This window comes from Microcaecilia unicolor, chromosome 7 (genome assembly GCF_901765095.1).
Source record: "Microcaecilia unicolor chromosome 7, aMicUni1.1, whole genome shotgun sequence".
NCBI lineage: Eukaryota > Metazoa > Chordata > Amphibia > Gymnophiona > Siphonopidae > Microcaecilia > Microcaecilia unicolor.
This window is the reverse complement of record NC_044037.1, coordinates 121,076,682-121,091,214: the sequence shown is the minus strand read 5'-3', so window position 1 is coordinate 121,091,214 and position 14,533 is coordinate 121,076,682. Positions and strand designations below refer to the sequence as shown.

Below are 14,533 nucleotides of genomic sequence, written 5' to 3'. Positions count from 1 at the left end.
TTCTGTGATAATCGGGGAGTATTTTTGTCATTATCTGCCATGACCGGGGAGTGTGTCTTTGCTGGGAGGTGAATCTTTATGTGTTTTCCCTTGTGTATCTTTGCTGATTGTTGTGTTATTGGAATCCCTTCCTTTTTTGTTTTGTGCTGTCGTTGTTTGTTTTTTTTAGGCTGATTTTAATTTTATTCTAAACTGCCTTGATGCGTAGTTTTTATGTGAATGGAGGCATATTAAATTGTACAAATAAATAAATAAATGTCTTTGTGGCCAGACTACTAAGAATGCTGGCCCCCTATACATCCCAATGTGCTTTTTTCTCTTGGACTTTTTTTTTATTCTCGAAAATGGTCCAAAAAGATAGATGCACTGAGCACAAAAATGTATAGCAAATGATTATTTTCGAAACAAAAGGTAGACCTTCTTCTGGTTCAAAAATCACTATGTTTTCAGCAAAACATCCAAAATCAGATCTAGACATCATATCAAAAATACTCTCTATATCTGTGGTCAGTTACATATCAAACATGGTTCATCCAGATCCAGGGCACTTACAATCATACATATCACCATAAGAGCTTTACTCAGGATCCTAGTTGACAGCTAATATATATCCATATCATTTCTAAGCCTGCCCTTTCTACAAATGAGTCATTACCTGCAGAACAGAAGCTCTCCGAAACAGCAGTCCTGTGGGGTGAAACACTTGCAGACGAGGGCCATAAGCAAGTTCCCCCAAGTTATCCAGTTCCATTGTAAGCATCAGCGGAAGGCCAGGACGTAGCATCAGCTCTGTTAACCTGCGAAATGAAAGTGTGGAAGCGGTAGTGAGAAGAGGAGGGAAAACTGTGGGAAATCTGTAAATATATTGCTTTTTCACTTAACAAAATTGAATACATAGCTTATGCCCTTGTAGAAAGGAAATCTTTGGGGATAAAGGTATAACTATATTTGTGTTAGTATGTGTGTGCTAATATTGTAGGCCCTTCCTAATAGAGATCACCACATTATGACTTTGCAATTACTAATAAAGGAACTGTGTTAGTTCAAAGGGATAGGAGGATGTGCTAGTTAAGAAGGAATGTAAGACCAGGAGGAGAGAGAGGAGGGGGAGAAGGAAGCCCAAATTGCTGAGACAGAGATGCATGAAAGTTTCAAGGACATAAAAGAAAGGACTTAGAGCTGAGATAAAAATGTAGTCAGGCATGAGACCATGATTAGACACCTGCAAGATAACTATGGAACCAAGGGAACAAAAGAAAGGGGGGTTGGGGGGGGGGGGGGTAAATGTAATGCTTAGAACTAATGTAATTGGTTGTTGTCAGGCTTGTGAGTTCTTGTACCAAGTAGAGCGCTGCTGAGCCCGGTACTATGACCAGGTTCTGGTTGGCGGCCGGACAATCCTGGGTTTCACCTGCGCTGACCGCCGTTCCCCAGAGGTTGAGCCCCTAGGTGCAGGCGGCCTGCAGGGCTTACGAGACGGAGCTGGAAGTGGGGTGGTGAACGTAATCGCCATACAGGCAGCAGGCAAGAGAGTGATCCAGGTACAGGCAATGTTTACAGGCAGGCAGCAGGCAGGGGAGTAATCCAGGTATAGGCAATGTCAATAGGCAAACAACAGGCAAGAGAGTAATCCAGGCACATGTAAAGTTAATAGGCGGGCAGAAGGTCAAGAGAGTAATCTAGGTACGGGCAAAGTCAGTAGGTAGGCAGCAGGTGTTGAATAAAAGCATAAAAATGTTGAATAAAAGCATAAAAAAATTGGAGTGGAATGCTTCAAAAAAAAACATGCAGAGCTAGCTGTTTCAACACTAAAACCTCCTGGGACATGATGGGGCCCACATTAGCCAAAGGCAGGCTCCAGAAAGTCTGTGGGATAGAAGGTAGGGGGGTAATAGAAAGCAGATGTTCTGCACATGATTAACAGTTTGTGGTATTCAGAGACTTGCACAGGGATGTTGTATAGTCAGATGCCAAAGAAAGCTATATAAGACCAATGAGAGATCTGTGCCTTTAAGCATTCTCTGACTGCTTTGTCTGAACATGCTTCCTGCATACCTCATAAAAGGTATGCAGTACAATTGTAAATAAACTTTTTATATTAAATCGTCTAGTCTTCTCTTCAAAGTGGCGAGCCAGCCAGGAGTAGATTTATGCCGCACACGGAAAAGAGAAGGCGAGACGAAGAACAAATTAAGTGTTGTGTTTGTTGTTAATGAAGTTTTTTACAGGATTTTGAGAGAGAGCAAGCGTTGTTTAAACCTGATGATTTCTGTGCTCCACTGATGTGGGATTGATCAAACTACTGACGTGGACATACAGGTGATAACTCCTGGGCTTGCTAAAAAGAGAAATAAGAAGACGCGTGAGTAAGCTTACACTGTGGCCTTATTACTGGTATATTTGTTTAGCTTTGTAGTTTTTTGTTTTGTATATTTTCTTGGTTTAGGTGCAGTAGTATATTTTTGTAGATTGTGGCTTTATAGGAGAAATTGTAATAGTCAGAATACAATGAAAGGGAAAGGGGCAGATAAGAAAGAAAAGCCTCCTGTGTATGCTATGTATTTAGATTTAGATAGTTCAAAAAAATGCTCCCCTTTGCAGCATGTCATAGAATTATTCCCATTAGAAAAAAAACAGATTGAAAAAATACATGAGAAATGGTATGATGCAAAAGATTCTTTTTTGAGCTGGTCTCAGTATGGATCGTTTGAAAAAATACAGCAAGAGCGGGAAAAGCAACCTTTTGTTCAGCCTGAAGGTTGAGGAATGTCATCTGTTTTTGATTTCTCGGGTGTCTGGCTTTACAGGTTAGAAAGGTCAAGAAGAACTGAAACTTTTTTTGTTCCTTTTAAAAGATTGTTTTAGATTAGATTTAAATAAGTTCTTTGTCTTATAGGGAATTCTGATCTCTGTTTATTTTAAAATATGTGTTATTCTGTTTCTAGTTCTCTATGTGGAATGTCTTTGCAATTTAACTTTGTTTGACTCTTTTTTAAGTGAGATTCCTGCAGTGTTAAGAGATCATCTGGCTTGAATTAGTCACAGTCCTTAGTTCTGTGTGTAGGGCTAATAGGGAAAGAGGTGATTTAAAATCTCTAATAACCTCTGAACAATATGATTTGTCAGCAATTTGGTCACTATGCTTCAGAATGTTATCAGAATGCAGGAATGCCCCAAGTACAAATGCAGACGCAGCAAGGATTAATGCCACAAGTAGTAGGGATACCTGTGAGTGCCCCGCAGACTGCAATACAGCAGCCGGTGATGCAATCACAGGGACCAGGGGCTGCAGTACAGAGACAAGGCACTGTAAATGCTTTTCCAACTTGGCAGAATATTCCAGACCAATGCTATTGACTGGAAGCAAACCCGTGTCAGGAAGAGGGAATGATTTTCAGATTAGACACAAGGGAACCCTTTATTACATTGACAATTGGCAAATCAGATTTTTGATAGATACAGGGGCGAGTACCTCTGTGTTGTGTGCAAAACCACAGGGAGTTAAGCTTTCAAATCAGTATAGAACAACAGTGGGATTTACGGGGATAGAACAAAGAAAAAGGCTAACAGAACCGACTCTGGTGCGATTGGAATGCCAACCGCACGGTTCACGGGAGGCTGTGGTACCCTTCTTAGTGGCACCTGATTGCCCAGTAAATTTGTGGGTAAAAGACATGGGAAATAGTTGGGCAGCTATGATTAATCAAAACAATGAAGTAAATGCACCAGTAGCTTTTTTGTCAGGCTCTTTTAATCATGTGGAGAAGGGAATGAAAGAAATACCAAAGTTACTGACAGCTATAGTGGCTGCAGTAGGTAAATGGAGAGCACAAATGCCTTTTGTTCCTATTGTAATACATACTAACCACACGATTAAAACGCTGTTGAGCCCTAGCCAAACAGCATTGACAGCCACTAGATTTGGAAAATATCAAGCAGTACTTTTAGGACAAGATATAAGAATAATACCATTAACTAAAGAACAGAGAAATAAGATAGATCTGCTTTTTCCTGTCGATCAAGAGGGTGAGATTGATACTATAGAAATCCCTACATTTCATTGTCTTACTTTTGAACCCTTATCTGATGGATTAATATGGTTTACAGATGGAGCTTGTGAAAGGACTGTTGCAGGCTTTGCCTGCGTGCAGGTAGATGAGAATCTAAGAAAGATAATGCAAGTACAATATAAAACCCCTCCTGATCAGACTGCACAGCATGCTGAACTTTTAGCCGTTATTACGGCCTTACAACACACTGATATGACTCAAAATGTCACTATATATACTGATAGTGGTTACGTTGCAAGTTCACTACAGTATCATATATTAAAATGGCAGCGTAGGGGGATGATAACCAGTGCAGGTAAAAATCTACAACATTACACATATTGGAAATTGCTATTTGAAATTTTGGCAAGAAGGGAACGTGAAGGTAGAAAAACTGCAGTTGTGTGGACCCCGGCCCACACTGAAAGGCCAACCTTTGAGGCACTAGGTAATGCAATGGCTGATGCAGCAGCAACGGAGGTGGTTAAGCAAAGTGAAAAGATTTTGTATAATACTAGACAGACACAGGAAGGGCCACTTACGAATGTAGATAAGATTGAAATGTGGCAGCCAGAGGGACAGGAAAGTGAAAAATGGTTGAAGAGAGGATGTATGAAATTGGGAAGTGAATGGTTTAATGCAGAAGAAGGATTACCTTGTATGCCAATGAGCCAGGCGATTAAGGTATTGGCTGGTTGGCATGCAACCATGCATTGGAATAAGGAAACAATGAGACAACAGTTTGAACAAAGGTTTTGGACTTTGAAAATTGATAACTTGGTTCAACAGGTTGTGCAGAATTGCATGGTATGCAATATTAACATACCTAAGTGAGGTCCTAAAATATCACCTGGGACACTTCCAATACCAGAAGGCCCAGCAAAAGAATGGTATATTGATTTCACTGATATGATTATTCCAGTGCAGGGAAAAAGGTATTTGTTAGTTTGGGTGGATGCTTTCTCAAGGTGGGTAGAAGCATTTCCATGTAAAAGGGAGACAGCACATGAAGTGGTACAATGCCTGGTAACTCATATTATGCCAAGGCATGGGTGTCCGTCTAGAATAATTTCTGATAACGAGACACATTTTAATAACAGTGTTTTGAAAGAAATGGAAACGATTATGGGTTTAACACACAGAAAGGTATCAGTATATCGCCCCACCTCCAATGGTTTGGTGGAACGCTACAATGGTATTTTAAAAACTAAATTGAGAGTATTACTGAAGGCTTTAAACAAGGAAACAGCAGGTAAACCATATACCTGGCTTGATTTGTTACCATTAGCTTTGATGGTTATAAGGGCCCAACCTAATGGGCGTACTAAATTGACCCCATTCCAAATTCAGACAGGACGTCATTTCTTCCCGATGCAGACAGCAAGTACTGATAGCACAGCTCAGTACTGGCAAAAGCTACAACCTATGTTGAACCTGACAAGTGATATGATCCGAACAAATGTAGCATCACAGGCAGGGACTACTAATGATGTTTGTGCTTTTAAAGTAGGTGATTTAGTACTACGAAAGAACTTTACACATAAAACATGGAAGGATCCTGTGTATGTAGGGCCTTTTGCTATCACGGCCCTTACTCAGACCGCTGCCCGTCTGGAAGGTCATACTTCTTGGATACATTTAGCAGATATTCGATGAACTAATAACATTGAAATGGACAAAGAATAAACAAACATCATGTCCCTAAACATGATGGTATTGGACTGTTGTTGTTTGTTAATGGACAATGAACACATATGAGAATAGACTTGTTACAGTGGCCAAAATGTTGAATTTGACTGATTGTATCATATGTGCCCACTGACTGACATCATCCTTGTCCTTGCCAGCTATGATATATGGGACTACAATGATAAAACCATGACTGTGATCCCAATAATGCCTGTGTAAGGGATGATGAAAACCTTCATTGGACAAATGAGACTATTTATAAGCAAGCCTTGCTTATGGACAAGTGCCCACAGACATCATGTTGGTGTCTGATTAATAGTATGACAACTGAACACATTCCCCTGATAAAGTGCACTTACACGCAGAATGTTGTAACAACTGATTCAATGAATGTTATGCTTTTAATTTGTGTAATTTTTAATGCCACATCAACTAATGAGAAGTAAGAATGAATGACAGTGTATTCCCCTTTGATGAAGCTCACTGTCTGTATTCAAAGGAAATATAAATTTTGTACCCTAGTACAATTGAATCTGTTTAATGCAACATGTATTAGCATGTTTGCAAAGATGTGCCAGGATGTTTTTAAAATAACAATGATAACTGAAATTCAGAATAAATAGAACTTTAATATGTCAGCCAAAAATATTGAAAAAGCGTGCAGAAACTGAATGCCACAAACAAGGGGGGAGGAGATTTAGAAAGGAGGTAAGAAAACAGACTGGAGCTGAAACAGATGTGTTGAGGCCTGGAATATCAGTCCTCAAAGGGAGGATGTTGAATAAAAGCATAAAAATGTTGAATAAAAGCATAAAAAAATTGGAGTGGAATGCTTCAAAAAAAAACATGCAGAGCTAGCTGTTTCAACACTAAAACCTCCTGGGACATGATGGGGCCCACATTAGCCAAAGGCAGGCTCCAGAAAGTCTGTGGGATAGAAGGTAGGGGGGTAATAGAAAGCAGATGTTCTGCACATGATTAACAGTTTGTGGTATTCAGAGACTTGCACAGGGATGTTGTATAGTCAGATGCCAAAGAAAGCTATATAAGACCAATGAGAGATCTGTGCCTTTAAGCATTCTCTGACTGCTTTGTCTGAACATGCTTCCTGCATACCTCATAAAAGGTATGCAGTACAATTGTAAATAAACTTTTTATATTAAATCGTCTAGTCTTCTCTTCACAGGCAAGAGAGTAATCCAGGCACAGGCAAAGTCATCAACGAGGGACAAAGTAGAGAAGAAGCACACTACTGAGCAAGTAACACCTACCAAAGTAGAAGCCGAAGAATGGAGTCCAGGAAGAGCTCAGCTGATAAAGTGCTGGCATCTGAGATCAGCAGGGACCAGCAGGGAGAAGGAGTACAGCCATAGGACAAGAGCAGGGGAGGAGGAAGCAGAATACCAATAGGAAAGAAGACAGGGAAGCCAGGCAGAGAGAGAGAGAGCAGACTCAGGTGCGTGGAAGCAAAGCAATCAAGGAGCCTGGAAGCCAGGCAGAGAGAGAGAGCAGAACCAGGTGCATGGAAGCAAAGCAATCAAGGAGCCTGCAGCCAGAGAAGAACTACACACACATGGCTCAGGGCTGTGCCAGTCAAGTGTGCATGTCGACGGGACCCCGCGCAGCCAGAGGACGCCGCTTGCGTTGAGGTAGGGGACATGACAGTTGTAGATATTAAATCAATATCCAATGAAAACTTAGGGGCAGAAACCTATGTTACCAGAGAAAAAGAATATATAAACAGTAAGAATTAAGGAATGGGTGTGCCTGCTTGCTTTCAGAGACTCCCATTTTTGCAAGAATGTATTTTGACACAATAAATTAATTAAGACTTGTTTCACAATTTGCTTTTGGAAGTTCTTTTTTTGTGTAAGTTCTCAGGTTATCTGGGAGCTATTTCTAACAGTTTTGGGGGGCTCATGTCCAGGATAACATCATCAGAGGCATCGGTGGCTGGCTGCTGACCATGGGAAGACGCATCCTATTGATTTCAATAGTTGCTAGGTCTGTGGCAAGGAATTGGGGTCCTGACTGACACATGATCCTGAGACATTGAAATTGGTGAATCAAGATTTGCAGGCACATCAATTGGCCAGGAAACTCTGTGCACAGACAGGTAGGAAAATTGACTATTAAAGTACTTCCTTGGTGGCTGGGATTGTGAGAACAGAAGTGTGTGGAGTGATATGTGTCAGAGACATGAAGCAAGTCTGGAGAGAGCTGAAAGACTTCTAGGTATTCACAATGGGAAATAGGCTATCCAGGGATAAAGGAAAAGGGGCTGTGGGATCCTTGCCCTCAGATATCCCTCCAAATAGTCCTTTGGGGGGGGGGGGGGGGGGGAATGCTAAGATACTAGAAAGATGACCCTTGTAAAAGAGATAAGGACAGCAAGAAAATGATTCACTACTGTTGTTTTGAATGGCCAAAGCAGAGTATTTTGCCTCCAGCTGTCTTCTGGCCTAAATATGGAGCAGAGGAAAGCTGGATAGGTCAGGCTCTTAATCTATATGTTAACAGCAAGGAACCACCCTCTAAAGAGGAGTCAGAATATGCTTCATGTTGGGTGGGGAAGGTAGAAGTACTAATGCCACTTAAGCTAAAAAGGGAAGGGAAGAAGGAAGAGAAGCTAAATGTATATTTCCATTACCAGGGCCACCGAGAGACTGAGTCGGGCCCAGGTCAAGGCCGCCTCCCCCTGGGGCGCCGCCACCTCCCTCTCCTGCTCTCAGGCTGCCAGCGCCGCAGTCCCCAGTCTCCACCCGCGCACCCCGGCCCCGTCGACAGCCCTCCTCCGTCCGCCACCGGGCCCCCTGCATTCAAATCGGCAGCGCCTCACCTCCGTGTGAAAGCAGCAGATCGCCTCCCTTCGGGCCCTCCCTCACTGTGCCCCACCTAGGGTTACCATATGGCTCCAGAAAAAGGAGGACAGATTGAGCCAGTCTGGGTTTTACTTCCATTGCTTTCAATGGAAGCAAAACCCGGACTGGATCAATGTGTCCTCCTTTTTCTGGAGCCATATGGTAACCCTAGCCCCACCCTCACGGAAACAGGAAGTTACATCAGATGAGGGCGGGACACAGTGAGGGAAGGCCCAAAGGGAGGCGATCTACCGCTTTCACACGGTGAGGTGTTGCTGATTTGAATGCAGGGAGCCCGGAGGTGGACGGAGGGTGGCTGTCGACGGAGCCGATGGCAGGCAGGTGAGACTGGGGACTGCAGCGCTGGCGGCCTGGGAGCAGGAGAAGGAGAGAGACCCCGGTGCAGGGCCCCCCTTGGAGGCCCGGGCCCGGGGAATTTTGTCCCCCCTGCCCCACCCCCTCTTGGCGGCCCTGTCCATTACTGATTAATCTTCATTGGCTTCTGATTAGAATCCAAATTATCTTTAAACTCGCTTGCTTTATCTTTAAAATTCCTTGCCTCAGAACAGGAAGTTGACTTCAGAGAGGGAAGACTGGCAGAGCTGACAACATGCACATGAAGATTGTGGCTCTGTGCCTGTTTCTTCTTGTTTTGCCACTGCTGCTGATCATTGGAGAAGCAGCAACAGACGATAATGTAGAAGGGAGAGACAAAGGATGGAAGGTTTGGAGTAGGGGGAGGTGGGAAATGCTGAATGGAAGAATGAAGGAGATATGATGTGTAACATTGGGAGAAGTTCAACAGATTAGGTGTATGAATTTACCTCTGCTGTTCCAAATTTGTGTGAGTGTTTTTTTGTGTGCCTGTGTGCCTATTCCTATGCAGGCCGTTTTAGATGTCCTGGGACAGGGCTTTTTTTGAGGGGGTACTTGGGGATACTGAGTACCGGCACCTTTTCCATTGTCTGCTAAAATTGACCCATGGACCCCAAGTTTTAATGAAAGAGCTCAGGCTCTACACTAGGGGCGTAGCTACGGGTGGGCCTGGGTGGGCCCAGGCCCGCCCAATCTCAGCTCAGGCCCACCCAGTTTTACAGCAGCTGAGCAGCCACACTGTTGCCACAGTCTTAGTTTCACTTTCTTTCTTCCCCTACGGCGGCGGCCTGCTCAGCCACCTCCCACATGCTTAAGAAACTCCAGCACTCACTGGCAGCTCCTCCTCCTCAGCCAGCACGCGACGCCGGGCCTCATGTAATCTCGTGGCGCGCTAAACACACTCTCGCGGAGTTGCGGCCACTGTTCTTCTTGATTTACAGCAAGCAACCTCAGCTGCATGCGCCATGCGTGCGCCACCATGCCATCGCACTGCTGTATCTCTCCCCCCCCCCCGGCCCATCCGGGGCCCGCAGTGCGCAGTTGCGCATGGCACAATGGTGTCGTGCTGGCGCACACAGTGCCACATGGGAAAGGTCGCGGGTGCAGCTTCAAGTCCACACTGTGCCTGCCTGTGCATGGTGCCCTGCCCTGCCTGCCAGGTCTATGATTTGAAGTCGGTTCTTCTTGGGGAGTCAATTGATTGCAGTCACTGTAGCAGCAGTAGCACTCCCCCGTGGCCCCATACAACTACAGGAGCCAGGTAGTAAATACATATATATTAAAAAAAAATTAAACGTGTCATGTAGCAATTGTATTTGTACTCAACTGCCTAGGATAAAAATGGTATATTTAATGATTAAATATACCTTTCTTTTTTACCATAGAAAGTGAAAAACCCACCCTCACCCAGAAGCCCACCACCAGCCAGCATTTTGATTACTCTTGTGTAATCAAAATGACTCTGGTCTGGTGTTGGGCTTCTGGGTGGGGGATGGACTCTTCACTGCCTAGGGTAAAAAAGAAAGGAATATTTAATCATTAAATATCTGTTTTGCCTTAGGCAATGAGGAGCTCATCCTCACCCAGAAATTCACCAACAATAAATTGTAATAGTACCCAGGTAGGTTCATTTTTTAAAAGTTGTCTAGTTCTCTCATTTTGGTAGGTTTTTGGGTGGGGATGGTCTCTGCAGTGCCTAGGTTAAAAAAAATGTAGGCAGTTTTCTCTGGGTGGGCCAGTGCGGAGGTGGGCACAGCAATGCCAAGGACATTAAAAAAAAGTATTTTATATTTAATGCCATGGGGGGGGGGGGGGGGGGGTAGGGATTAGGACAGGGCTGAGCTAGGCTACAGGGAGGGGTGGGGTGGTAGGATACAGCTTATGCTTAGCTATGGGATGGATGGTGGGGAAGGGAAGATACTGGACTACAGGGATGGATGGATGGGGGTAAGGTAGAGAAGGGAAGGGCTGATGCTGAGCTATGGGGACGGATTGGGAGTAGGGAAGTGAAAAGCTGATGCCAGGCAACTGGAATGGATTGGGGGGGGGGGAGAGAAGGGAAGGGCGTAGGGAAGGGAAAAGCTGATGCCAGGGGCTGCTGGGATGAATGGGGGGGGGGGAGGTAGGGAAGGGAAGGTCTTTATGTTTTTGTAATATGTTTTAAAATTATGTGTATTGAATTGTGATCTGCTTAGAATTGCAGCAATAGTGTGGCTTAGAAATTAACTCAATAAATCTTTGGTTCTGTATTCTGTAATTGATGAAGGTTGGTCTGTGGTCTGCCTGTAACTGAGCAGGTGAGAGTTTCTGCTGGCATGTGGTTTGTATAGGGATCTATGAGTCTGTAGGAGTGACGGCTGGATCTGGCCTGCATCGGTGCCAGATCAGGACTGATGGGACTACCTCAAGACCTGTGCATATTTAATCAAGGACTTTGGCTTCTTTATACTACAGTTCAAACCAGAGCTTTTATAGAACTTTTATATTCTCTTGCACTGTGCCTTAACTACAAACTGTCAGCTTCTGCTTGCAATATACCAAAGATGCTGGAATAACTGTTTGAGACAGGATGCAGGGCAGTAGATAATCGCTTGTAACATTTAGTAGCCAAGGCTTGTACACAAAATCAGCCTGCACGTAGTCGCTACATGAATAAAAGATAATCTGGGAGTGTAGCCACCCCCACCCTGCATCTCTGAGCCTTAAGCTCCATTGAGCCTTATCAACTCTGTGAAAGAAGCATTGTGTGATTATGTGTGTGTGTGCTAGAACGGGGGAGATAAGTTTCGTTTTCCCTGCCAGTATCATTTCGACATGTGTATGTACTGTAAGAACTACAAACGTTTACTGCGCATGACAACTGTGATGTATAAGGGGCCTAATGCGCAGGCCCAGAGGGGAGGTATAAATGTAAGTGTCAGCTGGTTTCTGACACACAGTATTCTGAGATGGAACTCAGTGCTGTACATTGCTAGCAATAAAGCTGTCTTGCTGGAACCAGTTGCCTCTTGTCTCCTGATTTACTCAGCTGAGGGTCCTGTTACAAGTCTGACTTGTCTGGCTTTTCCAATGGGATGCGTACTGCTGTTGTGTATATTCACTGCTGCCTTTTTAAGGGTACTGTTATTGGAACTGGTGTTATGGTTTGCAATATAGGCTCTGCAGGATTTAGTATTACTTCACAAAATACCTGGCAGTGATGGGATTTTATTGCTATTATTGAGGTGCTACCAGAATTTGAATACATTGTTATATGTCCACTGTAATTATAATGCAGGATCCTGTCATGTGCGTTGAGATGTTTGCTATTATAGTAGACTTATGTCTGGTCAAGTTTGATATGATATAATGTAACTATATTTACAAATATTGTTTTTTTATGTATGTATGTTGTTTATGTTGATGCAGGGCAGCTGTTGGGCAGCATTCTAAGGCATTATTTTGTAGTATCCCGAGAAACACTACTCATACCTATATACATAATGCCCACCCATATTAGCTCTGGGCCCACCCAAAATGTCAGGTCTGGCTACGCCACTGCTCTACACACCAATTCTGCCTTGTCATAAATTCTGTGACTGGTTGCAGGGGTCTGGCTATTGTGGGGTGGGTCCCTCAGTGATTATCCCACCCCTGAAAGGTGGCCTAGCATTTGAGTACCGGCACCTTTTTTGCTAGAAAAATGCACTGGTTGTCCAGCCAATAAGAGCAGGCTGCCTGCACATTCTGGCAGCATTTTGTTGCAGGTTTCTTTTTCCTAGGTTGCCCTTTAGGTGAACCTTTGTCTCCTGCATGTACTTGGAAACTCAGACCTTTTGGCACCAAAACCTTCCAGAGGTTTGGGGAAGTCAATGGAAGAGAATGGAAGTGGCATGTTCCTGGTGGCAACAGTGAGCTCCCCCACCCCCAAGTAATTTAAGCTCCTGTTTTGCCCGCAAAATTGTCTTTGATCATCTCACACCTCTGAACATTCATCTTAATCATAGAAGCCAACCTTTCAAGATTATTGGGGGTGCTAAACCCAACAGAAATTACCTCTCCCTGGACAAAGTCAAGGAGTTTGTTTAATTCTGGGGGTGCACAAGCACCCACAGCACCCACAGAGCTGGCTTCTACACACCTTCCTGCTATGCCTGTACTGGTATTCTGAACTGCAAGAAATCAGTCTGCCCAGGGGCGACCCAAAGCAATCTGCCGCCTGAGGCAGGGATGAGATGGCGTCCCAGCCCCCCTGGCATCATGCCCCCTCCCCCATCCAACTTCTTTTCAACCTCTTTCTGCCAGCTCCTTCCCATGCCAGCCATGGTCTGGCATCTCCCACCTTTCTTCCTTCCTTCCTTCCTCCTTCAACCCCCCCTCCCTGAGCCTACCTTCTTTTTTTTTCTTGTTTTCAAAAGTTTGGAGCAGCAGCGATCCCCATACACTACCCTGCCGCCAGCACCAATATCTCCTCTGTATTGCGGCCCACCTCCGAGGAAACAAGAAGTTACATCAGAGAGGTGGCCCGCAGTACAGAGAAAATGCTGGTGCTGGAAGCAGGAAAACATATGGGGATTGCTGCCGCTGCCAACTTTTGAAAAACAAAAAAAAAGAAGGTAAGCTGAGGAGGGGAGTTGAAGAAGGAAGGGGGGGAAAGATGCTGCTCCATAAAGAGAGCCACCTGAGGTCCCCGCTTTAGTTAGCTAATGGTAGGGGCAGCACTGAGCCTGCCTATACCCCTATGGGAAGGCATCACAGACACTTGTCTTGAACAAGGATTCAGGATTTTCTGGGATCTGAACCAGAACTGGAAAAGTTGCTGAGCGGCACCGTGTGGTGGTATGGAGAACCACTGCACCCAAGTAGGATCCGGGTGAAGGAGAGGGAGATTGTTTGGAACAGTGTACATAAGTATTGCCACAATGGGACAGACCAAAGGTCCATCAAGCCAAGCATCCTGTTTCTAACAGTGGCCAATCCAGGTCACAAATACCTGGTATGATCCCGAAAAAGTTCAATACATTTCATGCTGCTTATCCCAGGAATAAGCAGTGGATTTTCCCCAAGACAATTTAATAATGGTCTATGGGCTTTTCCTTTAGGAAGCTGACTAGACCTTTTTAAAACCCTGCTAAGCTAAATGCCTTTACCACATTCTCTGGCAACGAATTCCAGAGTTTAATTACACGTTGAGTGAAGAAAACTTTTCTCAGATTCGTATTAAATTTACTACTTTGTAGCTTCATCGCGTGCCCCCTAGTCCTAGTATTTTTGGAAAGAGTAAACAAATGATTCATGTCTACCTGTTCCACTCCACTCGTTATTTTATAGACCTCTATCATATCTCCCCTCAGCCGCCTTTTTTCCAAGCTGAAGAGCCCTAGCCGCTGTAGCCTTTCCTCATAGGGAAGTCGTCCCATCCCCTTTATCATTTTCGTTGCCCTTCTCTGTACCTTTTCTAATTCCACTATCCAGCTTATAATCGAAAGTGATCGCTGGCTATCTTCCAACACAAATCGGGAGATGGCTGGCGATTTCTTAAAAGCGGCGAAATCGGTATAATTGAAAGCAGCATTTTAG

At 44.2% G+C, this 14,533-nt stretch overlaps 1 protein-coding gene across 1 annotated transcript in view; it reads right to left on the bottom strand.

Moving 5' to 3' along the window:
* The window catches only part of LOC115474732 (integrin alpha-X-like), a 258,012-nt gene that overhangs the window by 85,594 nt on the left and 157,885 nt on the right, over nt 1–14,533 (bottom strand). The window contains exon 20 of the mRNA XM_030210360.1: nt 656–797. Within this exon, the coding sequence (XP_030066220.1) occupies nt 656–797 (142 nt within the window). The remainder of the gene's footprint in view (nt 1–655; nt 798–14,533) is intronic.